The sequence below is a fragment of the Leptonychotes weddellii genome, chromosome 1, assembly GCF_054177405.1.
Source record: "Leptonychotes weddellii isolate Sample4059 chromosome 1, ASM5417740v2, whole genome shotgun sequence".
Taxonomy (NCBI): domain Eukaryota; kingdom Metazoa; phylum Chordata; class Mammalia; order Carnivora; family Phocidae; genus Leptonychotes; species Leptonychotes weddellii.
In genome coordinates this window covers 16,659,825-16,684,942 of record NC_138369.1, presented here as the reverse complement: position 1 = coordinate 16,684,942, position 25,118 = coordinate 16,659,825, and the positions used below count along the sequence as shown (strand labels likewise).

The 25,118-nt window shown below is 42.2% G+C and overlaps 1 protein-coding gene and 1 pseudogene across 1 annotated transcript in view; one reads left to right on the top strand and one right to left on the bottom strand.

The window, feature by feature from the left end:
* The window catches only part of DOCK3 (dedicator of cytokinesis 3), a 162,015-nt gene that overhangs the window by 62,128 nt on the left and 74,769 nt on the right, over positions 1-25,118 (bottom strand). The window contains exons 11-20 of the mRNA XM_081818562.1: positions 24,817-24,988; positions 24,351-24,448; positions 21,428-21,511; positions 20,250-20,350; positions 15,444-15,525; positions 11,312-11,482; positions 8,203-8,395; positions 5,406-5,533; positions 2,921-3,025; positions 839-937 (exon numbers count right to left, since the gene is read on the bottom strand). Of these exons, the coding sequence (XP_081674688.1) occupies positions 839-937; positions 2,921-3,025; positions 5,406-5,533; positions 8,203-8,395; positions 11,312-11,482; positions 15,444-15,525; positions 20,250-20,350; positions 21,428-21,511; positions 24,351-24,448; positions 24,817-24,988 (1,233 nt within the window). The remainder of the gene's footprint in view (positions 1-838; positions 938-2,920; positions 3,026-5,405; positions 5,534-8,202; positions 8,396-11,311; positions 11,483-15,443; positions 15,526-20,249; positions 20,351-21,427; positions 21,512-24,350; positions 24,449-24,816; positions 24,989-25,118) is intronic.
* Positions 17,835-18,518, top strand: LOC115940403 (large ribosomal subunit protein eL31 pseudogene; annotated as a pseudogene).

Below are 25,118 nucleotides of genomic sequence, written 5' to 3'. Positions count from 1 at the left end.
ACAACAATCTGCAGAGATCTATGTCTAGGGAAAGGCAGGCAAGATCAGATAGTAGAAAGTGACACCTAATACTAACTGCTACAGTATGATTAGTAAAGGTCATACAAATGAGTAACAGTGCAATGCATTACTATGAAATTCAAATGACTTGGTTCTGAATGGAGGCAGAGCATACAACTAAAATTTGTAATAGTTTGTTTATCCAGGGATGAACTGAGTAGCACATTCTAAGGCAAAGACACAAGCCCCAGCAGTTTGTCAGCAGCTGATACCATATGAAGCTTGGCAATGCTCTTCTGTTGTGTGGATCATGGGCCCATTTCTCTACACTATCTCCCCCAGTGGTCTGGATCCAGAATCTGGTCGTCAATGTGCAGTACTCACTTTTGCTTTCTACAGGTCACTTCCAGAAATACATTTTAATGAAGAAAAGTCTTCACCATTATTATAACTATAGTTATTAAACAGTGAAGTCTGGTTTGCAGGGGCAAAATATAAGGTGATTATTGAGTTCATAAGAAAGGGAAGAGCTCTGGTTTGTGGACAACTACTATGGCCTAGAGCAGCCTCCCATAGAGGCACGTGGTCATAAGGCTGCTATCAGTCAGGGAAAACTGGCCCATGTTACTGGGGTCTGTCTGTATAAGAACACTGCTGGCTTTCAGCTTCTGGGAGCCATACACTCACAGCTATAAAGTGGGGCTGGTGAATCCTTCGCCCTAGGCAGCACTGTTCACTTGTACTTGCCCCCTGGCAGGGGGAAAGCCCTTGGGCAGTCTTAGCTTCATGCTTCCTGTCCTGGGTGAAAAGTCAGTTTTGAGGTAGGTTTGTTGCCCACCTTGAGTTCATCTTTGCTCTGGAAGTTGTCCAGGAGGTGCTGGTAGTGGGTGTCACACATCTGGCGGAGCAGCGAGAGAAGGCAGGACACGTACTCACCCTGGGGACCAACCAAAAAAAAACAAAAACAAAACCAAAAAACAACCACTCAGCACAGCTATTCACATGGGCTGTGTTTCCCCAATCCACAAGAGGGCAAGGAGAGAAGGAAGGGTCTGAGATGGCCCCAATGATCATGAAAGGGAAGGTGAGAACTCTGGCCCTGAGAATGAGTTTTCTTTTCTGCTACGGGAGACCTGAAGGGCTTGGGAGTTTTAATGAGACCTCGGCAGCATGGGGTTAATGGAAAAACCTTAACCTGTAACAAAGAAGTACCGCAAAGTGAGACAGATAGTCTAGTTTTTTTTTCCTAGGAAATTTCTGGCTACACAGTCCTCCGTCACTATATGTTGCCAGGCCACCAGGTTGAAGTCTACAGGGGTTCCTCAGAACAGGGTGCTCGGCCTTTTCTGGGCAGAATTGGGACTCTTCTTGTCGTGCTGGGTTGGAGCAGCCCTTCTACGAGGATCTCTGGGACCTCCCAGAGCTTACATGTGGCTACTGGACCAGGAGAATAGAACATAGTAGGTCAACATAACTTTCTGGAAAGCAGAGGAGTCAAAACTGATCTTTATGAGAAGACAAGTTATGGGCTTTAAGATAAGTAAAAATTTAAGGATAAAAAATGAATCGTTAAAATTTCTTCAAGTTCCAACTGTGGTAAACATGGAAGAAAACCTTGTTTTACGGACTCCAAGACTTTCATCATCTTCGGTCAATTTTTGGCATGGGCAGCTGACCAAATGTTTTTAAACTCATGGAAATTTGACAGTAGTTTTTTTGTCTCTCAGAGCATTGCTAGACACATGAAATTATTATGCATATGTGTATGCAGAACACATACATGTATATGAACCTCAGTTTTATCTGGAAAATGGGCATAATAAGCCATAATTCATAGATTCATTATGAGGATCAGAGGAATGAATGTACATGAAGCTTTTCCGCGGAAAAGTCCAGTACATTAAGACGCACTCTGTAAATTATGCAGTTATTACCATCTTCATTACATCTCTGTGATGTAGCATAAATGGGTCAGGGTTTGTAACGTGCACAGAGCAGAGTCTGGCGCACGGCAGGCACTGGGCAGTTGTGGGACAGAAGGTCGGGTTACTAGGACATAGCAGGGTACGCATATTTTTATGCACAGTGAGAGTGCCCCCAACAGGCACTCCCAAGGGAACAGACGTTCTTTCTAAGCCCAGTGCTTCAGAACACATGCCTCTTCTCTGCTCTCCCTAGCCTGCTGGAGCTTGGCTTGCTCCCACAGAGGATTTACTTCAAAGAAATCACTGCAGCCTCCTACCTGCCAACTGGAAGATCCCATGCAATCTGTTTATTGAGCTCTAACATCGGCCTTAAGAAGTCCACTCTGGGTATAGGAGTGGGGGCTGTCTCTCTGCCCCTCCTGAGAGGCTTCTCCGGGCTGTTTCTCTTCTAATTGTCCAGTAATGCCAGGGCAATTCTACCTCATCACAGTTTTCCTGATGCTAGACATTTGGATACAAACATTGTGGACAAAACCAACTAATTTGTAGATACAACCAAATTCTAAGAAAATTATTCTGCTGTGCAGCACATCATTTAGGAGAGCCTGCTCCTCGAAGGAAAAGTCCATTTTTCACCTTCAGTCCCTCACTATGTCTCTGCTTCATTCTACATAATAGAAAACTAGTCGGCATAAAGGCAGTGGCCAACAGAGACAGTGTGCAGGAGAACAGGAGCACTCCCTGCATCTGCCCTCTAGTGAGACTTCTGGGACTATGAACCTCGAGCTTTGAGAGTGGAGATGGGAACCAGGTGTGAGAGGGGAAGAGGGCAGCATGCTGACAACCATGCAGGAAGGGGGGTGATGAAGGTGGTGCGATGAGGAGGTGGGGGTTGGTGTGGAGGAGCCCCAGGTTAGAAGAGAAAGCAAGAAAACCTGATGTTAGTTACTAACAGTGATCTCGGCTGTGCACTGCGGGCACCGCTGCCCTCTTACCGCCTCCTGAGCGTGCGATTTGCTCATGATGGTGAGCAGAGTCTGCAAGAGCACGTCCAGGAGGCTCTCCACCATCATTTCTACCTCCTCCATGACATCTGCCTCCTGGAGCGAGCAGCGAGAGAGCACACCGTTAGCAGCAGGCCGGGCTGTCATGCGGCTGGCAGCACTCTAAGTCAGCGACGTCAGGGGTGGTCTTCTGCCTGGATTCTTAACACGGAGCCCCGGCCTCACTAGCTCGCCATGCCAAGGAACCTGAGACAACGGCTCTGAGAGAACGTGAGGCAAACCTGCCTCTGTTGCCCTGGGATGGTGGCCGGGGCCTTCGCCTAACCCAGCACCACCTGACGCCCACGGTTCTGAACCTCAGGTAGATACGTTCATTACGATGTACAGGGCAGAAGCGAGGGTCCTGAGTTACATGTTTTCTTTGACTTCCCTAGAAAAGTCAGGAGAAAGCACAACACTGCTGACTAATCCTCTGAGAAAATGGTAAAGTAGTCACGCTGCAGGGTGCGGAGGTAGCACCTTCCTACTGCTAACGCAGCTGCTAAAGCACAAGGAAGTATCTCAGCCTTCAAGAGGACTGTTCTTCTCAGGGCTTTCTCCTTAGGTGAGGTCAAGCTTTGCTGGCCCCAACTGCTGCTCAGTATGGCTGCATCTCACTTCTAGCTCCACGGCATTCTTGCTCGTGTTCCCTGGTCCACCTGAAGGACTCTGGTCTCAATGTGTCTTTCTTGGGCAGCCTCACAAAAACAACAAAGCCCACCTCCCCGCTAAGCTCCGCTTCTCGATCACCACACTCTGAATCTAGGAAGAGTCTGTGCTATCCTTTTACAGACCTCTCACAGTGAATCTCAAATCTTGTAGCCTGATTTTATTTATCTTACAGAGATTCCCATTGCCCCCTTCTCTAGCCTCTTTATATTATTACTGGCATAAATGTCCATCTGTCCATCCATCCACCAATCCATTATTCATTAAGCATTTACCATGTGCCGGTCACTGTTTGTGAACCTGAGTATACAGAGGTGAACAAGAAAGATAGTATTTCTACTCTCATGGAGCTTAAATTCCACCCCCAACCCATCCATTCAATGTAATTATACTGTGCCCCGTTCCACATGAAAAATGTGAGCAGCTCCTGGGGCCAAAGTCCTCTTTCTCAACTGCTGAAACAATTGTAACACTCTAACCTATGACGTCTCTCTGACTAGTTGTAAGCAAGTAATTGCACCCAACTCTCTAGCTCTACAAAAACAACCAGACCTTCAGGTTTTTACCTGTTTCCATTCCTCTTCCATTCCTCTCCTTCCTTTTATTTCCCCTTCAATTTCTCTCCTTCCTTTAGCAATAAGCCTCTCACCTCCTCAAGTCTGACCTTGGATTGCTGATAGACCTCTCTGAGGCCTGGTGGGAAGCAGAGCTGCCAAGCTTTGCCTCGAGCCAAGAGCAAACAATAGGGCCACTACAACCTCCATAGGCACTCTGCCAACTGAGGCCCCTGTCACCAGATGGTACTTTAAGTCTGGACATCAGAGCACCCTATTGGGTCCCTACATCCTGCTCAAATCAATCACACTCTTTTTTCTCAGGACCTCTCCTGCTCTACATGGATAGCCTAACCTTGTACATTCTTATCACCTGGCTACTGGCCTTCATTTTAAATGTGGTTGAAATTTTATTCTCCAGAAACTGGATCTCAATTTAGTAAGATGTTGGATTAAAAAACTCATTCTTGTTCTTAATTTCTTTCTTTATACTTTCCTATAGTTTATTTTCTCTAATGTGCATTTCTTCTATTATAATAAATATATAAAATTAATATCATTAAAATAAATTCCTACCCTTATTCATGCCTGTTACATGTCTTCCTTCCCCCCCGCTGACCCCTGACAGATCTCTTTTTAGAAGAAAAAGTAAGGAGGAAAGAAAATAGGCAAAAGCATGATTAGTTGAAACCTCGTCTTTAAAGTACAATTCTCCCGTCCCATGAGGCTCAGAGCTCTTGTGGGCAACAATTATCTCTTGTACAGCCTGACCTCATCTGGCATGGTATAGGAATGCCATATGGGTGGAATCAAGCCACCAGGAAGCTGACAGAAAAGTCTGAATGAGCAAGCTGCCTCTCAGCCTGGGCCTGCCTCCCTGTGCTTGTGCCCGAGTATCCTCAGAACACTCCCAGGAACACAGGCTTAATACCTTTTGATAGAAATAGAACATGGCACAGGACTGGGCTTTCTGGTGTTAAAGATAACTACATTTCTGGATGGATTTATGGGAGCACAACTTTTTCAAATAGCAGAACTGTGTTGTGTAGAGAAGCCTGCTGGGCATACACAGGCCTCCATTCAATTTCTCTGTCACTGATGAAAGCTTCTCTGACTGAGAAATGTACAAAGTGATCTCTGTTGGTCTGCCTCTGGCTAAAGTAATACAAGATGGGCAGAGCTGAGGCGGGAAGAAGTGGACGTGGGGCCACTACCAGAGAGCTGGTCTTGACGATGGAGAAGATGCTGCCAAGAATCCCTGAGCAGATTAGCAGCTCTTTCTGCTGCCTCAGGTGAAGGTGAATGTGATGGAGAACCACGGGAAGCAGGATGCGGCGGGATTCTGAGAGAGAAAACACAAAGGTGAAGAAGCCCTTCAGAGGAGAACTAGCTACCTCTGGAAGCCAGTGGCACTGTGGGACTTAACTGGTCTCAAAGCAAGTGGGATTGAACCTGGTACCAAGCTGGAGGTCACTCCTTCCCTTATGAAGGCCTAAAAGCCCACTTCCTCGACATTATATAAGACATCCCACAGCATTATCCTTCCATCTCTCTTTCCATCTTTCTCATTTTAAGCCTGGTATCTATGGCATTTTGTGCAGGATGAACATTAGGGGATTACTTCCAAACGAAATCTCTTTAATGACTAGATTCCAAATTAAAAGCATAGCTTACAGTGAAAATTCCATTTAAATAACACACCTAGTTCTATGAACTATACTGATTGAACCTGTAGACTTGATATGGATTATAAATGGTCACTCTTTATGATGCTCTGGCTAGGTGGCCTGGCATGAGCATTTACTTGGTGGCACAGCCATTAGGCCTACCTCCTTTTCCCCTCAGGCTTAGGGACAGGCTTGGCATGTCCACAGCAATGAAGGGAACAGAAGCAGGACTTTGTCTTATCACAAGCCTTTGATAATTAGCGAATCCTTATTGCCAATACTAACTTTTCTCCTCAATGTTACCTGAACAACATTTTCATCAGGAGATGACTATATTTAGAACTCTGTCAGGAAGGCTGAATCCTAGTTCAAATTCCTTTATTAACTCACCCTAAGGGACCTTAGGCAGGGTAGTTCCACTTATGGGCTTGCTTTTTCCCATCTGTACAATGAGGTGCTAATGGCCTTTTCTGCCCTTCCTTCACAGGTGTGATGAGAAGACAAAGTGAAAAACAAGTGTGAACATGCTTCTGGTGCTCTGTGTCCTGTGTGGTCAGTGACTATGTGACTCTGTAGGTACCCTCTAACCTGGCCAGCACGATGCAGTCAGAATGCCAGTAATACAAACAAGCCAGGGCATTTTGGATTTATTTGACCATAATTAAGTATTCCAGATGAAATTCAGAAAGAAAATCTTTCTTTTTTTTTTTTTTCTCAGCCAAAGACAAATTACATGACTTACAAGAGATTTGGGGGCTGTCTTGTCAAATACTTAGAATATATTCAAATAAAATGGAATGACCGCTGTTCTATATTTAAAAGGATGCTCGGACAAAAGAGAAGTTCATAATACATTCTGCAGACCAAAATACCAACAGAGCAGGATTTATAACAACCAATAACTACCCGCAGAGAAAACAGTAGTTTGTTACTGGAACCTGCTGAAGAAGAGACGGGACTGATGTGCTCTGAGAATGTAAGTGTTGCTTAAAAGAACCACTGGTAAAAATCTCGCTTCAAGGGAGCTGCTGCAACTCAAGCATTCAATGAAACGGAGATGCAAATGAAAATCTGGTGGGGGCTTGTCATCTCAATATCCAACTACATAGTTCCACTGCCACATAAAGTTTAAGAACAGTTTTTCGTAAGTGTTTATGGGAAGCACAAGTACATACATATATATTAGAAATATATAGGAGGTCAGTGAGGGCAGTCTGCTGTCCCCCTTCCCATATATTTGAAAGCATCTTCTTTAAGTAGTGCACAAAGCCTGAACGTATGCTGTAGCCTCAGGGCCAACGCATCCAAACCAGTGATAAAAATCTCCAGCCCAGGAACTGGTGAAGGGAGAAGTGTTTACTATAAAGAGTTACTGGTATAAAGTTACTGGTATAAAGAAAAGCTGACTTTCTTGGTGGCAGCTTTGCCATGAATAATAACCTACACTGGCAGAGTTAAGTCAAAGGGAACATTTATTTAGTATTGCAACTGTGTGTAGCACTTGGTTGAGAAATTATTGTTCTTACACTTTAAAAGTCAAACAAAAATTTTTATTACCAAAAATTCTAATTATAAAAATTCTAATAATAATTGTTTTGTTAGCATTTCAGATTTATTTCTGTGACCTAGAAGTTTATTCTATGATCATGATATTGCATTTAAAGGGCTAAGGCTCATATTGATCTTAACATTTGGACATTGAGTATTTGGTACCACTGCCAGGCTGATCATGCTGAATGTGATTTCACATATGAATACAGAGGTTCTTTCAGAAAGTAGTCTGGGCTGTTTATTATTTGTTAGGCTGTCTTGACCTCTTGGGGAGTGGAGGGCTCACTGTCTATCTCTTTATCTGATCCTTAGAGGCTCTTTCAAAGACAAGCAAGGAATCTATCTGACTGGTGAGACAAGGAACAAAGTAAACACAGTGGGTCCTCAGGGCCCCCTTCAGGGTCTCTCTTATTTCCTTGACTTACCCTCATCCCCTTGAGCTACACCTTTCTCTCTTGTCCCCCACCCTCCCTTCCCTCTGTTTTCTCCTCCTGCAGGTAGTGTGGCAGGCCCTACGCTTGGCAGCTGGTTAGACTTGTGGGCCTGGAAGTTGCTCTGCAGGCCACCCCATGGGCATGGCCCAGACTGTGGGTCCCTAGGGATAAATCATGAGTGAGGCAGTAGGCCTCCATCTTGGCTGCATTATCTAACATAGTTTCCCAAACAGTCTGCATTTTTAGGGCCACAGGGTTCTTGCATGATGACTGATGAAACGGATCCTTTGATTACCACTTGGTAACACCCTGGAAAGGAGGAAAGCTCTGAGTCTGACTCTCATTCCAACTTGATTTACCTGAGAAAGAAAACAGACGGCTATCCACAGTCCTGGCGATGGACTGTAGCTTCACCACATCCATTGACTGCCCAATGTGCACAGTGCTGGGCATGCTCCCCAGAGTCCCTCTTACAAACTCTGCCACCTCCTGCACGGTGAACATTTGCAGCAGCTCGTCAAAGATGGTTGGGAAGGAATTAAGGAGTGCAGCCTGCAGAAGCAAGTGAGGCTGTGGTTAGCACAGAGTTAGGTGTCTATCTCACATGCTCAGATAATCATTCGAGGAGGTGAGACGCTGAAAAGTCACAGCAGCATCCCTGCCTCATGGGGGCTCCTCCCGGGCCTTTGACTCCTCACATCCCAGCTGCACTCTTAGGGCATGGAACAGAATAGCAAAAACGAAACTAAAGCAAGAATTTTGCTGGGGCCCAGGCCACCTGAAGCTTTCATAACTTGCCAATACATTTGCTGGCAAGAGAAAGGAATATAAAAAGAAATCTGCTCAGTATGGCTTAATAGCCATAGCTGTTTTGCTCACAAAATGGATTTAAATTTTTTGTCGGTCTCTATGATCAACCCCTCGACTTTCTAATTTTGGTCTCAAATTCAAGCCAGGAACTGCTCAAAGAAAATATAGCGGAGAGAGCTGAGCACCACCAAGCAGCATGAGCTGAACTTCACTCACAGCCCTGTAGACAGCAATCCAGCTCTGAGAACTGGACCATTTTTCCAGGATAGAGACATTTATTTGAAAGATGAAATCTGAAAACTTTGTAAATCATGTCCTTCATCTGTGATACTTGGCAGTGCCAAGTATAAATCCATAAGGATGGAGAATTTGTGGATTTAGTCAGTTAGGATCTCTCGAGGACTGGTGATTATGTTGGCATAGAGTTCAGCAACTTAGATGGCCTGGGCACGGGTGGGAGTGTGTGTGTTTGGAGACTTTTCTTCATGGACCTCGGCTGTGGTAGATCCATGAAGTGGCCTCTTCAGGACAATCTGATAATAGTTCCAGAGCTTTTCAGAGGCAAAGTAATATAGGAGAAAGAGAACGGGTTTTGGAATTAGACAGATAGGAGTTCAAATCTCAGCTTTACTACTTGTCTGTCACATAACCTTCGGTGAATTACTGCCTAATCCTCCGTTTTCTCATCTATAAAATGAGGAAGATGTTATCACTGTCTCCTGGTATTGGCATGAAAAATATTAGGTGCATGAAGTTAGTTTCCAGCACATCATTAACCTTTGAGAAATACTGGTCCTCCTTCTCTCTTGTCTACATGGTAGCAACATGAAGGAGGCTTTCCCACTTCTCAGCCCTCTTACACAATTAACCCAGAATTCACACAGGGGAATGGAGTGTCACTGTGAGACAAGAAGGTGAGAGTGCACTCCTCCCACGTGGCACGTAGTGAAGGCGGGGGGCTGTTTTCTGTGACTGCTTCATCAGGCAGGCAGTAGACACTGGCCTAGAGTGAGTGAAAATTTATGCCATGGGGAAACAGGTCTGTTATCATACTGCAGTCTGTGTTCAGGCTAGGCCCAAGGACAGAACTTAAATGAATTCTATCTACAGATTTTTAACTCCCTGGGATATCAAAGAGTTTTTGTTTGTTTTTTTTTTTTTGCAGAAATTAGAACAAGCACAAAAACATATTATCAAAAGCAGTTAGATATAAAAGACAAGGGGGAAAAATCAGGCCTTTCATAATCCACAACAAACAGTAAAGATTCTCTTAAATGGTGAGATTTCCTATACTTATGCACCAGGACAGAAGGACACTTGCATCCGAACATCTCTTAGTGGTCAGAAGCAAAGACATAAAATCTGACTGAACCACAGACTTGCTGAGAGTTCTGAAACTCATCAAACATGAGCCTGGCACCAAAGAAGCAGGTCTGCTTCTGACTTGGGTCTAAGCTGAGACTAGATTTGAACTCTCCTGATGTGCTAGGAATATGCCATGGAGTACAAGGCATTGCTAAGTTCTCAGAAAGCATACCTGCCTTGCTCTGCTAGCTACCTCTGAGCGCCCCATATCTCTGTATGCTGAGGGCAAGAGTAGGTACCCTGGGCCCTTCTTGGCAGGAACAGAGGGGCAGGAGGAGAGATGTGAGGAGGAAGATGAGTTGCGTGGGATACTTTGGAAGAGAGACCATGGAATGACCCTTTCTTACAGAGACACCTAAAAACCTTGAGGAAGTCCCACTCTTTTATAGAGTCTAGCTCGCAGTTGTTCACCTGTTCTCTGGTCCAAGGGGCTTAAAGGCAATTGGCATCAGGGGCAGCATAGGGTCACGTGGAAAACAAAAGAGCAGACTATTCTAATCTTAAAGGAGATATTTAAACATACATATGCACTCATGACAGTCCTGGCAGCAACTGAATGAATGGATGGGAAAGTGATCTTTGCTGATAGGTTTTGAGTAATAATTGGTTTAAAAAAAATCAAAGAAATGCATCTATTAGATAAAATTCTGACATTTATGTATAAGAGAAGATAACCCCCTTGTGACTATGGTTAACAAACAATATCCTTGATCCTTTCTAGGGTGAGGTTCCCTGGAAAAGGTAACAGATTTGCTGACTGGAATTTTTAATATAAGGAAACAAATTTCCTTCCCACACTATATTTCTAATAGAATCTAATCTTAATTCTTAACCAAAGTTTTCTAGTTATTTCTGCCTATTTTACTCTTAACTTCTGGAATGGATAAGTACTAATCTAAAGTTTATTAAGTTTTTTAAAAAATTAACACAGTGACTAGGAAACAAAATTCTCTCTACATTCTGAATATCCCCTTTAAATAAGATGTTCATAAATGACAAATAATATGGTAACTAAATAAACTTGGCCTAAAGAGGGCCTCTGAGAATAAAGTTGTGCTTCTTCTCCACCATAAAGCCACTGGGCTGTTTTATATTTGGAAGCTGGGTCATAGCTGGCTTTGAAGTAAAAGTAGCATTTTGTTCTATTAGGTATTTCCTTGCAAATCAACCCTCACCCAACACACAGGAGTCTGGCAGGGCTTCTTCAACTCTAGAAGCCAGAGGACAAAGAAAGAAACCACCTGCTAAGGCAGACAAGAATCCAGCAGCAAAATTTCCCTGTAGCTCACAGACCTGAGTGAAAAGGAGTGTTTCTGAGTTTCTGCTGTCCAGACTGAGCACAAACCGGATGGACTGGAATAGTTCTTGGATGCTGGACCGGAACTCTTCCTCTTCCATCCCGCAGGTGGCTCGGGAATACAGGATCCTCGACTGCACAATAAACTTGAAAAGGTACTCCAAGGCCTGGAGGTGCAGGAGCAAAAGGGATAGAGAGGTGTTAAAGATGGCCAACAGCTAACACAGCAGGGAATAAAGGGCAAAGAAACCGTAAATTCTACACCAAAATCGGGTGATGGACAATTTCCACTGTGGAGACAAGCATTTTTTTTAAAGTTTTTCTCAAAAGTCCAAATGGTCACTGAGCCGCAGCTGTCTTCTTCCTGAGAGAATCACCAAATTATTTCACAACTGTTTTTGTGGTTCTGGAAATGAGGAACCACAGACCGTTATGGGAGCAGTTGAATTCAAGAACATACAGGATCAAAAGAAAATTAAGTTTCTTTGCATTTTTTTTTCAGGTCTGTAAATAAGAGGCTTTAAAAGCAATGATGTAACTTCTGTTGAATTTGTTCCGTGAAGGAAAAGTCCTTAAGGAATCTTCCGGACCTTTGAGATACAGCTGGGGCCTGACATGGTGCCAGCCTTCTCACTGGGGATCAAGTCTGGAGAAAACTTGTCTCAGGTTGCACAGCCCGCCCCAGGTGGACCTGACATGTTCACTCTCCATCCCCTTCCAAACCAGGGCAGCCTGCATACATAATTTTTGACCAGCGCAGAAGATGAAGCTCCCATAACATGTTGTAGGAGAAGAATCTAATTCTGGGGAGTCCCTGCAGCTTGGCTCATGCTTATGAGCAGAGTAATTATCTTTTAAAAGAACAGATTGAAAATCCAAGACTATGCTTTCCAATCAAAGAAATGCCACAGATTCCCCAGACACTGGAAAGGCAGAGACACTGGGGAGAAACTTATCCAAGGATGAAAGAAATAGAGTTCAGCTACTTGAAATATATAATAGGAAATAATTCTCAAGCTACCTTTCATGACCTATGCATGTATCAGAAGGTTTGGCAAAACAAAACAAGTTTTGGTTTGGTTTTGTGGCCCATATAGAATTCAGTTGGCATTGCAGAATGGCTAAGTCAGAAAAATGCGACTTCCAAAGCTTGTACCAGTAGAAAAAATTACGGTGTGTGACCTCATCAGCATGAATGCTACAGCCTCCGTTCCGGTAGCCTGTTAATGCCTGGTCTGAAAAGAACCAGGAAAATCTGTGCTACATACTCTAATTTTAAAAAGGAAAATGTTTTCCTCATGACCAGCTTTTTTTTTTTTTTTTCCAGTTTGAAATGGCTAATACAGAGATATATTGAATGGCTTGAAACATCTACTTGTTTCACAGCAAAGGGCAGAACCAGAGAGCAAAACTGCTTGCAGTTCCTGGTCATGAGTGGTAGAGCCTATGAAATTTGTTCAAAATTCAATGATGCTTCCCACCCTGTGTGGAGACAATGGAACACATAACTGTGGGTGAAGCATCTGCTCTGTCCAGTTCTACTTAAGTTAATAAATCTGAAAGGAAAAGAGATCCTAAGAGTTATTACAACCTTTCCATCACGAAGAAGATCCACTGTGCCTGCTTTTTCCTCTTCATGGTTCCCTGGGGGACCTGATGTAGTGAAAATGTGCTATCTTTTTAGAACACCTTGCCAAATACCATCCTCGAACCTACCAAAGATACCTCCTACAGGTCATTCACAAGGGAACAAACAAAAGAACCAAGTAAGAAAACAAAGGACTCTTTATTTTCATCTTCCTTAGTGGTCAAACTTTCTTAGAAAGCCATGAGTTTGAAAGTGAAAGGAAGAGATGGGATGTGGGGGGCAAGATGTATTGAATCAAGAGTAATAAAGAAGAGGTTTCCTGGTCCACACCACAATGAGAGTTGCCAGGCCAGGACCTTGTGTATCCCATGAAGGATGGAAAGAGGATTGAATAGAGACTTACTGGTTTAGTCAAGAGGACTTATCAACTAAAACTGGATGAAGAAGGGGAAATGACCTGATAAAACCTTAGTACTGGATGCATTAGTATGAGATGCCATTCAAACAAGCTTGAAATGAGAATAAGTATGAAAGTATCTCAGAAAAGTGCTCCCCCAAAGGGAAGTCTTGCTTCTCTCCACCCAAACCTGATCTTCCCCCGAAGAACATCTCCCAAAGTAGCCCTGACATCAAGATTTGGCCAGACTTCTTGGAACGAGCCTCAGTTCTTCCTTTCTGTCACCTCCCATCCAATTTAACATTTGAAATCCTCTGCTTTGGTCACATCAGCCACTTTTTGGCTGCTTGAAAACTCAAGCTTCCCAGGCCTTTTTTTTTTTTTTTTAGAGAGGGAGGGGAGAGGCAGAGGGAGAGAGAGAATCTTAAGCAGGTTCCATGCCCAGTGCAGAGCCTGATGTGGGGTTTGATCTCTCAACCCTGAGATCATGACCTGAGCTGAAATCAGGAGTCAGATGCTTAACCAATTAAGCCACCCTGGCACCCCTCAACGAGGCTTTTAAACATGCTGTTTCCTCTGTCTGGAATGCTCATCCCCCAGGCCTGAACACTGATTTCAGCCCAGAGGTCACCTCCTCAGAGAGGCTTTCCCTAAAATCTTGATCTGAAGTAAACCTTCCTTTCCAGCCAGTCTATCCTATGATCCTGTTTATTCCCTCAAGTTTTTTCTTTTTTCACTGACTTTGTGTATTTATCAGTGTTACATGTTTGTCTGTCTTTCCTCCACTTGGATGGAAGTGCTATGAAGGCCTAGCCTTTTCTGCTTGGGCCCCTGCTGAATCCCCGGGGGCTACTACAGTGTTTGACACATGGCAGGTACCAAGCAAAATCGAGTGACTGAATGAATGATTCTTAGGAGAAAACCACTTCTTCTGTGATGCTTTCTCCAGTATCCTGAGCAATTAATTTTGGGACTCACATAGAATCTTTTACATTTAACTCAACTTTTATCCCCTCAAATATTGTATGAGGCCGCTGACAGGTACTGGGTTAAGAGAAGAACAGAACCTGGGCCCTGCCTCCACATCACACTCAGAACCCTGCTCTATACCTCTATGCCTCTTCAGTCTGATGATGCTTGGGGAAACACCCATCTCACTTGTTACCATGTGGACAAGGACAGCAAAATCACAGGCCCAGTAGGACTTATAGCACATGATGTGAAATTAAAAGGGGACAGAGAAAAAGCGGAACAGCTTTGTCACCATTCTTCTTTTATTGCTAACTGGAAAAGGTGGGAAAGACATGCTTAAAAAGCAATTAAAAAAGTTAACTCAAGAACAATAAAACGTAGGGATGAAACGGGAGAAAGCATGGACTTGCTGTGAGTTCTTAGAGGATATGGCAGCTTTCTTTAAATAGCTATCTGGAGAACTGTCGAGCAAAAGAGGGATCAATATTCTCATAGGTGATTCTCTACGGTAGAAGCAGTACCAGGAAAAGAAGTTACCAGAAAGTGAAGTTAACTCACAATGAGGATGATCCCCTGAAAACTGGAGCTGCCCAGAAATGCAAAGGCTGCCTTATCGTGGGACCTGTCCACACAGGGGTGCTGTCATGGGGGACCCTGGGTTCCTCCAAAGGTCAAGGTTTTAAGATTATCTTCTTCTCAACATATCCATATATAGTGCATTCACACTCAGTCTTTTCACTTAAAACAGTTTTTTTTTTTTCACTTAAAACAGTTTTAAAACCAATGTTTAGTAACCACTGAACAAGGGAAAAGTGTTGAAAGATCTTAATTCTAATCAATGTTGCCACCAACACTGGTTTAGAAGGAGATATGATGCTTTGGCCAGTGGAAGCAGATTTGGATGCTGTTGGCAAAAACCAGGCAGGAAGGATGGCCAGGAGCTAAATGCACATCAACCATCCTTCCTGCCTTAAGATAACATTATTAGGAATAAAGATCTTCTGGGGCAAAATCAAGGTGAAGAAAGGGGAATTATGTGGTCCACGGCGTTCCTGAAAGCAGGCCAGTGTACTAGGATGTCTACATTTGTCCTGCACACTATAAACCACTGACATTACTGACAAACAACTGCAGGGTGGGCCCTTTATGTACAGTGAGCTCAGTACGTTACCCGCATGGCTTCCTGAATGTGGTCCTGTCGAATCAGTTCTGCTGAGCAGTCCATGTACCACTTCAAACAGCGGATGAGCTCCCTGGGAAAGAGAACAGTTCCAGAAACCCCACTTTAATTCAGAAGCAATGCAGCTTGAAATTTTTGCAGCCCAGAATTAGCCACACAGGAATAATATGCTGTTGATGAGCCAGAATGGAGTGATGGATCCGTTACAGCTGTGGAATCTCCAGATCATTTGAGACCAGACAACATACCTCATTCAGACAACATACCTCATCCATAGAGTTGCTACATTTTAATTAGCTATTATAATCATTCTTTCTCACTCTCCCTGACACATTTCTTCTTTGATTATAAGAAAGTTTCCCCAAAGTCCTGGATTTTGCGTGTATTTTTGTTTTGTCTAAACTTGCTGTGTCTCCAGAACATACAACAATGACTAGTAAATAGTAGACACAGATAAAGGTATCCAGTCCCGTGTGCCCCACCTTGCTCCCCCTTTATCTCATATATTTTATTTCCTTAGGACCAAGTAACCTGAGTGAAGGGAGATGACAGGATCAGAAGGCCTGTTCCTTACGTGGCAACAGGGCACAGAAGTCAAGTACAGGCCTTGGTCAGACAGCAGGGTTCACATCTGGGGCCTATCAATTTCTAGCTATGTATCCTTGGGCAAGTTATCTGATCCTTCTGTGCCATTTTCTTCATTTAAAATACAGAGAAAACAACAGTACATTTTGAAGTTATTGTGAATACTAATGAGATGATGACACGCTTAAAGCACAGCATGGTGCCTGCTCTACAGAGTGACATCAAAGCACCGGAGTTCCAGTGACTCCACAGCCTTGTCACCCTTGGGTTTTACTTATATTTTCAAAAATTGTGCTAATTCTACAGAAGAAAGTGGTGATTTTTTTTTTACTGCTTTAATGGTTTTATTTTTTCATTTTAATTTTTTTTTGCTTTAATGGTTTAATTTTTTATTTTAATTTTTTTGCTTTAATGATTTTAGATAACCTCTGTTTCCCATGTTAACTATTTATATCTTTTATCAACTTTTTATTTCTTTGACATTTATTTGTGGGTGCTATATTTACTTATTCACATGTTTCTCACGGAAAAAGCAAGACTAACTTATTAGCTTTGCCACCATTTCTTAGAAGGAAAAGTATGACAACTGTGTAGTAAAGTATGGTTTAAAATGTCAGCTCACTCTTAATTTCAGGAAATAAACTGAGGGTTGCTGGAGTGGAGGGGGTGGGAGGGATGGGGTGGCTGGGTGATGGACCCTGGGGAGGGTATGTGCTATGATGAGTGCTGTGAATTGTGTAAGACTGATGAATCACAGACCTGTACCCCTGGAACAAATAATACATTATATGTTAATAATAAAAAATGAGGAAATTGAAAAAAAAAAATGTCAGCTCAAAGACCACAGCTAATACCCTAGTCAATAGTGAAAGAAAGTTGTTCCTCTAAGATTAGGAATAAGGCAAGGATGCCTGTTCTTGCCACTTCTATTCAACATAGTACTGGAAGAACAGTTAGGCAAGAAAAAGTAGTAAAAGGCATCCAAACTGGAAAGGAAGAAACAAAATTATCTTTGCAGATGACATGGTCTTATAGGTAGAAAAAAACTGAAGATTCCACAAAAACTTTTAGAACTAATACATGAATTCAGCAAAATTGCAGGATATAAAATTAATATCAAAATCATTTGCATTTCTATACACTTATAGTGAGTACTTCAAGAAGGAAATTAAGGGAAAAAAATCCATTTATAGTAGCATCAAAAAGAATAAAATACTTAGGACTAACTTAACCAAAGAGGTGAAAGACTTGTAGACTCATACTTTGAAAACTATAAAATGTTGCTGAGAGAAATTAAAGAAGATATTAATAAATGGAAAGACACTCATGTTCATTGATTGCAAGACTAAAACTATTAAGATGCCAACACTAACCAAAGTGACCTACAGATTCAATGCAATCTCTACCAAAATCCCAACAGCATGTTTTGCAGAAATAGAAAAATTCATCCTGCAGTTCTTATGGAATTTCAAGGGTCCCCAAATAGCCAAAACAATATTGAAAAAGAAGAAAAATTTAGAGGACTCACACTTCCTGATTTCGAAACTTACTACAAACTTATAATAACCAAAACAGCAAGGTACTGCCATAAAGACAGACATACACATCAAGAGAATAACATAGCCCAGAAATAAATCCTCACAGAGATGGTCAAATGATTTTCAACAAGGGTGCCAAGACCATTCAATGGGGATAGGATAGTCTTTTCAATAATTATATTAGGAAAGCTAGATATCAATGTGCAAAAGAATGAAGTTGGATTCTGTTACACAATAAACAAAAATTAACTCAAAATGTATCAAAGACCTAAATGTAAGAGCTAAAACTATAAATTAAACTTGTATACAAAAATATAGGGGAAAAGCTCTATGACACTGGATTTAGCAATAACTTCTTGGATATGTCATCAAAAGCACAGGAAACAAAAGAAAAAATAGGTAAGCTGGACTATATCAAAATTGAGAACTTCTGTATATCAAAAGACACAATCAACAGAAAGAAAGGCAATGGGAGAAAATATTTGCAAATTGTGTACCTGACAAGGGGTTAATGTCTAGATTATATAAAGAATTCCTACAGCCCCTTTCCAACCAGAGCCGGGCAGAATGGCTCCCAAGAAGAAGGGTGGCAAGAAGAAGAAGGGCAGTTCTACCATCAACGAGGTCGTGACCAGAGAATACACCATCAACATTCACAAGCACATCCATGGAGTGGGTTTGAAGAAGCGTGCCCCTCGGGCACTCAAAGAGATCCAGAAATTTGCCATGAAGGAGATGGGAACTCCAGACGTGCGCATTGACACCAGGCTCAACAAAGATGTCTGGGCCAAAGAATAAGGAATGTTCCATATCGTATCCATCTGCAGTTGTTCAGAAAACGTAATGAGGATGAAGATTCACTAAACAAGCTCTACACACTGGTTACCTATGTACCTGTCACCACTTTCAAAATCTACAGACAGTTAATGTGGATGAGAACTAATTGCTGATTGTCAAATAAAAGTATAAAAAAAAAAAAAAGAATTCCTACAGCTCAACAATAAAAAACTGAACAGTATGTTTAAAAAATGGGCAAAAGACTTTGTATGGAATCAGAAAAGACCCCGAATATCCAAGGAAATGTTGAAAAAGAAAAACAAACCTGGGGGCATCACATTGCCTGATTTCAAGCTCTATTACAAAGCTGTCATCATCAAGACAGTATGGTACTGGCACAAAAACAGACATATAGACCAATGGAACAGAATAGAGAGCCCAGATATGGACCCTCAACTCTATGGTCAAATAATCTTTGAAAAAGCAGGAAAAAACATGCAATGGAAAAAAGACAGTCTCTTCAATAAATGGTGCTGGGAAAATTGGACAGCTATATACAGAAGAATGAAACTCGACCATTCTCTTACACCATACACAAAGATAAACTCAAAATGGATGAAAGACCTCAATGTGAGACAGGAATCCATCAAAATCCTAGAGGAGAACATAGGCAGTAACCTCTTCGACATGGGCCACAGCAACTTCTTCAAGACACATCTCCAAAGGCAAGGGAAACAAAAGCAAAAATGAACTTTTGGGACTTCATCAAGATAAAAAGCTTCTGCACAGCAAAGGAAACAGTTAACAAAACAAAGAGGCAACCCACAGAATGGGGAAGATATTTGCAAATGACACTACAGACAAAGGGCTGATATCCAAGATCTATAAAGAACTTCTCAAACTCAACACCCAAAAGGACTTGAATAAATTTTTCTCCAAAGAAGATACAAAAATGGTCAATAAATACATGAAGAGATGCTCAGCATCATTAATCATTAGGGAAATGCAAATCAAAACCACAATGAGATAGCACTTCATACCAATTAAGGATTATTACTACAAAACCCCCCACTCCTTCCAAAAAACACAACAGAAAATAACAAGTCTTGGCTTGAGGATATGGAGAAATTGAACACCCTTGTGTAAAATGTATGTATATAAAATGGTGCAGCTGCTGTGGAAAACAGTATGGTGATTCCTCAAAAAATTAAAAATAGAACTACCTTATGAACCAGTAAGCCACTTCTGGGTATATGTCAAACAGAACAGAAAGCAGGGTCTTGAAGAGATATTTGTATATCCATGTTCATAGCAGCATTATTCACAATTACTAAAAGGTGAGAGCAACCCAAGTATTCATCGACGGGTAAGTGGATAAACGAAACGTGGTATATATGTATACAATGGAACATTATTCAGCCTTTAAAAGGAAGGAAATTCTGACACATGCTACATGGATGAACCTTGAAGACATTATGGTAAATGAAATAAGCCAGACACAAATAGACAAGTATTGTATGATTCAATTGACATGAGGTACGTAGAACAGGCACATTCAGAGACAAAGCATAATGGTGGTTCCCCAGGGGCAGCAGAAGGGGAAGGGTTGATGGGGAGTTAATATTTAATGGTCACAGAATTTCAGTTTTGCAAGCTGAAAAAAGTTCTGGAGATGGATGGTGGTGATGGTTGTACAACAATGTGAACATACTCAATGCCACTGAGCTATGCACTTAAAAATAGGTATTTTATATTCTATGTATTTTACCACAATTAGAAAAAAATTAAGTAAAAAAAAAAAGATCAGCTGAATGAATGCTGGTTGTCACTGAACTTTTTTTAAGCCTGTCTTTCTATTCAAACACAAGTCCTAATAATGATGCCAAATGGAACTTACTTGTATGCCAGGGCTCCAGCAAAGTGTTTCTGGATGTATGTGTCCATTACAGGCCGGAAGTGGAAATACTTGATGTCTCTGAGCAGGTTGATGATGAATACCTGGAGGAGACGGAGGGTACCAGGGTTCACTGGAGGCCTCGGACTTATCTCCAGCAGAAAACAGAATTCTTGCTTCTTTAAGGAATGACAAACTGTCAGTGTTTTCTCTAGTGTTGCCCATGGGCAGAGAATGTAATATTTCTATTCTGTGTCTGTATTTCTCTCTTGTCTGTTCTATTCCTACAGCCCCCAGCTTCTGAATTTGGACTTGGGGCTCATCTGTCTGTGTCAGTGTTACTCTGAATCTCTTCACAATAATGCTAGGTGGTGTAATACAGATTAGGAAAAAGCAAAACAATACCTGTGTTTGGTGGCATAAATACAAAGGTGTCTCAAAAAACTTGGAAAAGAGAGAAAAAAAAGATAATCCTCTGAGCCAGCTCAGCCTATGAAAGGCTATGGCCTTCAGAAAAGGGGCTGGCTGGCCAGGAGAGCAAAGAAGAAGAAAAGCCGAAGGGCCAAACTATGCAAACTATTTAACTCTCACCTATGCTCCTCATCTGTTAGTTAGACTTACAGTATGTGGTTCCTCTTGGAATGTACAGCACTCCTATGGGACTGGATCTATTAAGCTAAATGCGCTGAACATTCAAACCACTGTCCATTCTCACTAAGCAACCTCCGGAGACTCTGGTTCCCAAACAACCGTACACAGGGAGACAGTGTGATGCTCAGACCAGCATGGGTGAGTCTCTGTTCTTTCTAGTGGTTATATCCTACTGGGCAGGTGAAAGAATAGGCCATCTGGTTTCCTATATTCATCTCTGAGCATTTTGTTGGTGTAGGTCTCTATTTCAGGGTCTAGGCAACTCTGCAACAGTGATGAGACTGAGTATCAGAACTACAAAGTTGAGGCCCGGACCTGACCAGGTTGAATTCTTCAAATTTGATGTTGTAGGGATCTGCCTGGGAAGTTGGTTGGTTGGTCTTCCTTGGGTGACACTCCTCAGCCCCTTTTGTATTGGAAACATCTGTACCTTGTATTGACTCATTCTAATAAATTGCTTCCCTTGGATTTTTAAAAACATGTGACAGAAATAACTAACAAAAATGAAAGTCAGGAAGGGTGAGACTTACCAAAGACTGAAACACCAATAGGCCATATTTCTCTGTATTATCATCCAAAATCACAAAGAGTGTATCTAAAATGTCTTGCAGAAACTGTAACATAAAAATCAGAGGGCTCAAGTCTTAGGACCTTGTACACATGGTCAAATTTCCATACACCAATGAGTTTAATCTCCCAATAAACAAACTAAAAAATCTCCTAAGATTTCAAACCACCACTTAGAAAAAATCGAGTATCCCACCTCCACCTAACTAAGGGATAACTAGGTGGACTCAGGGTGTTTGTGTACAGCCCAAAGGGCCCTAAGAGAGATTTGGAGAGGCTTTTTCTCTTGGGTGAGTGCTAAACTTCTAAGGAAAGAGCAATTACCTAAAAAAACACAGGATACCCATGTAGAATTATAACTTTGAAATAAAGACAATGTAAGTGATTCTGATGCCAAATTCATTTTAAGAAAAAGAGCTCACTTTCCCAGGACTCCAAAGAGAGCAGTAGTCCCTTACTTTCTGCTGTGGCCTATAGAGGACACTTGAATGAAGGTGTGGCAGGCTAGGCCTTAACTACAGAAACCATGTTTTGGTCTAGAAATCAGTATTCCAGGAGAAGGGAGAAAGCTGCTGCTGAGGGCTATCAATGAGGGTAAGAGATCTGGAAGCACCATTTTTTTTTTGTTTTCTTGTTTTTTGTTTCTAAGATGCAAAATCCAAGGGAGAGGATGATAAATACTCATGGATACTGACAGTCTTTAAAAATCAAATCTAACATTCTGTTGGTCAAAAGGCAACTGAATGATACAATGTTTACAATTTATTTTCTAGCAATGTCTAAAGTGGCAGGTGTGGATGGAGGTATTGATAGGCAGGATTGGCCACAGGCTGATGACTGTTGGTGCTAGGTGCTAGGTACTCATAGGGGCTTTTGTGTATGTTTGAAATATTCTAATAAAAAGTTAAAAAAAAGGGGTGCCTGGGTGGCTTAGTCAGTTAAGCGTCTGCCTTTGGCTCAGGTCATGATCTTAGGGTCCTGGGATCCAGCCCTGCATCAGGCTCCCTGCTTGGCAGGGAGTCTGCTTCTCCCTCTCCCGCTGCCTGCTCCCCCTGCTTGTGCACTCTCTGTCAGGTAAATAAATAAAATCTTTAAAAAAAAAAAAAAAAGTAAAAAAAATTTTTTTTAATTCTAGCAGATTCTTTTCACACTCTCTTCTGGTGGCTTGAGATCAATTATTGATGCTAAAACCAGATATGCTGATAGGATATTCTCTTACCAGGAATACAACAACTCAGACTTAAAAAGATTACAGATTTTTTTAAATACCTTTCTGTTTGCTAATTGATATTTTTAATATGTTTAGAAGAAAAAAAATGCCCTGAGAATAAACTAATCTTCAGTTTCAAAAACTAGTATTAGTAGGGGCACCTGGATGGTTCTGTTGGTTAAGTGCCCAACTCTTAATTTCAGCTCAGGTCATGATCTCAGGGTCCTGGTCTCAGGGTCATGTTCTCAGGGTCGTGGGATCGAGCCCACATCAGGTTCTGTGCTGAGTGTGGAGCCTGCCTAAGATTCTCTCTCTCCCTCTGCCCCCCCTCCAAACAAAACAAAGCAAAGCAAAGCAAAACAAAACAAAACAAAACTAGTATTAGCTTGTTTTGTTTTGTTTTTTTTTAAAGATTTTATTTATTTATTTGACAGAGAGAGAGATAGCGAGAGCAGGAACACAAGCAGGGGGAGTGGGAGAGCGGGAAGCAGGCTTCCTGCCGAGCAGGGAGCCCGATGTGGGACTCGATCCCAGGACCCTGGGATCATGACCTAAGCCGAAGGCAGACGCTTAACGACTGAGCCACCCAGGCGCCCAGTATTAGCTTGTTTAAGAGTTCTTTTTAAAAACTGATGATACTCTGATTAATTGATGAAAACAAAATTCAGACAAGACTTCATAAAAACACATAGAGGTATACAGACTTTAAAAGTGTTTCTTGTTTGGAGACACCGTGTATGTTACGGAGTCAATGGTGCTGTAAAATGAAAGATTATCTGTACTCATTGATTTGGTAATTACAAGGACAGAACTAAGAAAGCTCATTTATGCACAAGCTGCCTTCTTGAAATTTAGTCTCTACCCTACATTCCACTGCTCTTGCTGATCATCCAAAGCAGCTCCATTTTCCTGAGCAGAGTTCAGTCCACTGTGTAGAATCTACCTGCAGGGCTTACACCATCAGGAGGTACCTGGGAGTTTTCTTGAGCTAAAACCAGGTGGGCAAACACTCTGCACAATGCAGAGAAGCCCTACAGAAGACAACTGGGGACTGGCAGTGTTGTCAGCCTGCTCAGGTCATTAGATGGGAAATGTCACAAAGGCACCTAGAGAAAGCAGTTGAGACAGGGAGTGGGGAAGGGTCCCTAGTATGGACTCTAAGTGGGGGAGACTGGGCAAAATCAGTAGCTATAAGTTAAAGGAGAGTATTTAGAGTTCTTCTAGATAATCAAGCCAGTAGAGCCAGAAAAACTTCAGGCTAGGTTTGTGGTAAAAGGGTTACAAATAAGGAAAATGAGAAAGAGATCTAAGGAAAGGAGAGGAGGCAGCACAAATCACCGGGTGTGTTTCTGAGAGGATGCTTTGACCACTACTCTCTAATTATTGTTTTGCTTTCTAGGAAGAAAAACAAGTCAGAAAATAGGGTTTATAACTTAAATATAGTTTCTGAAAGGTAATAAGCCCGATGTGATACCTCCTTTAAAAAGAGAAGCTAACAAAAAAAAAGAAAAAAGAAACGAAAAGAAAAGAAAAAAAGAAAAACAACTTTATTTCTACTCATCTAGTTATATTTCAAGAAATGGTCTTAGAAGCGTACTGGTAGAAATCAAGGAGACGTAAGGCCTTCTGCCCAGATTCTTGCTCAGGCTGCATGTATGAATTTCAGGAAGACCCACCTTAACAATTTCTTCCCCACTGACGTGCCGCAGCCGCCCTAAGATGTCCATGATCCGGTCTGGAAAAGCCTTCCATTTCAGCAGAGCAAGGAGGTCCACTAAAAAAGCAAGTGCAAAAGATGGTGAACACTGGCTATGCCAAGGACAAGCAAAGCCCAGACCCTCCCTGCCCGGTGGAATCTAGAGGAAGAGAAAGAGCCACAAGCATTACAACAGTCTCTTTAGTGCTGAAGTCAAGGCCAAAGACACATCCGTGAAATCTGGAGGTATACTCCGGAGCTACTAAAAACATGGGAAACCTTACAGGCAGCTATTGCCAAGTGGTTCCTCCAACTGCAGGTGAAAAGAATGCCCTCACTGTGGCATGAAAAAGCAACAAATTTCCGTCTCCCTTAGCATGCATCAGCAACATGAAGTCAGCCACTGAGGACAAGGAGGGCAGCCCCCTGCAGATCCCATCACCTACCATTCTGGGTGAGTTTGGTGGAGGAGAGCTGTGTGGAGATGAAGAAAGACTCTTTGGTGCTGCGCTGGAAGATGAGGCTGGAGGGGATGTTGGGGCAGCCATTGTAGTCCTCTTTGCAGCAGGGCAAGCCCAGGTACAGAGCATGGTTGTTAAACGTGCTATTCTCATCGCACTGTAGGCAAAGGTAGAGAACACAGAATGTTTCCTGAACCATGCCACGTATAAAAAGGTCGCAGGAGATTTTTTGATGTTGATGTTTGCTCTCATCTTCCTGAGGCTAGATCTTGGGCCTCAGGTCCTCT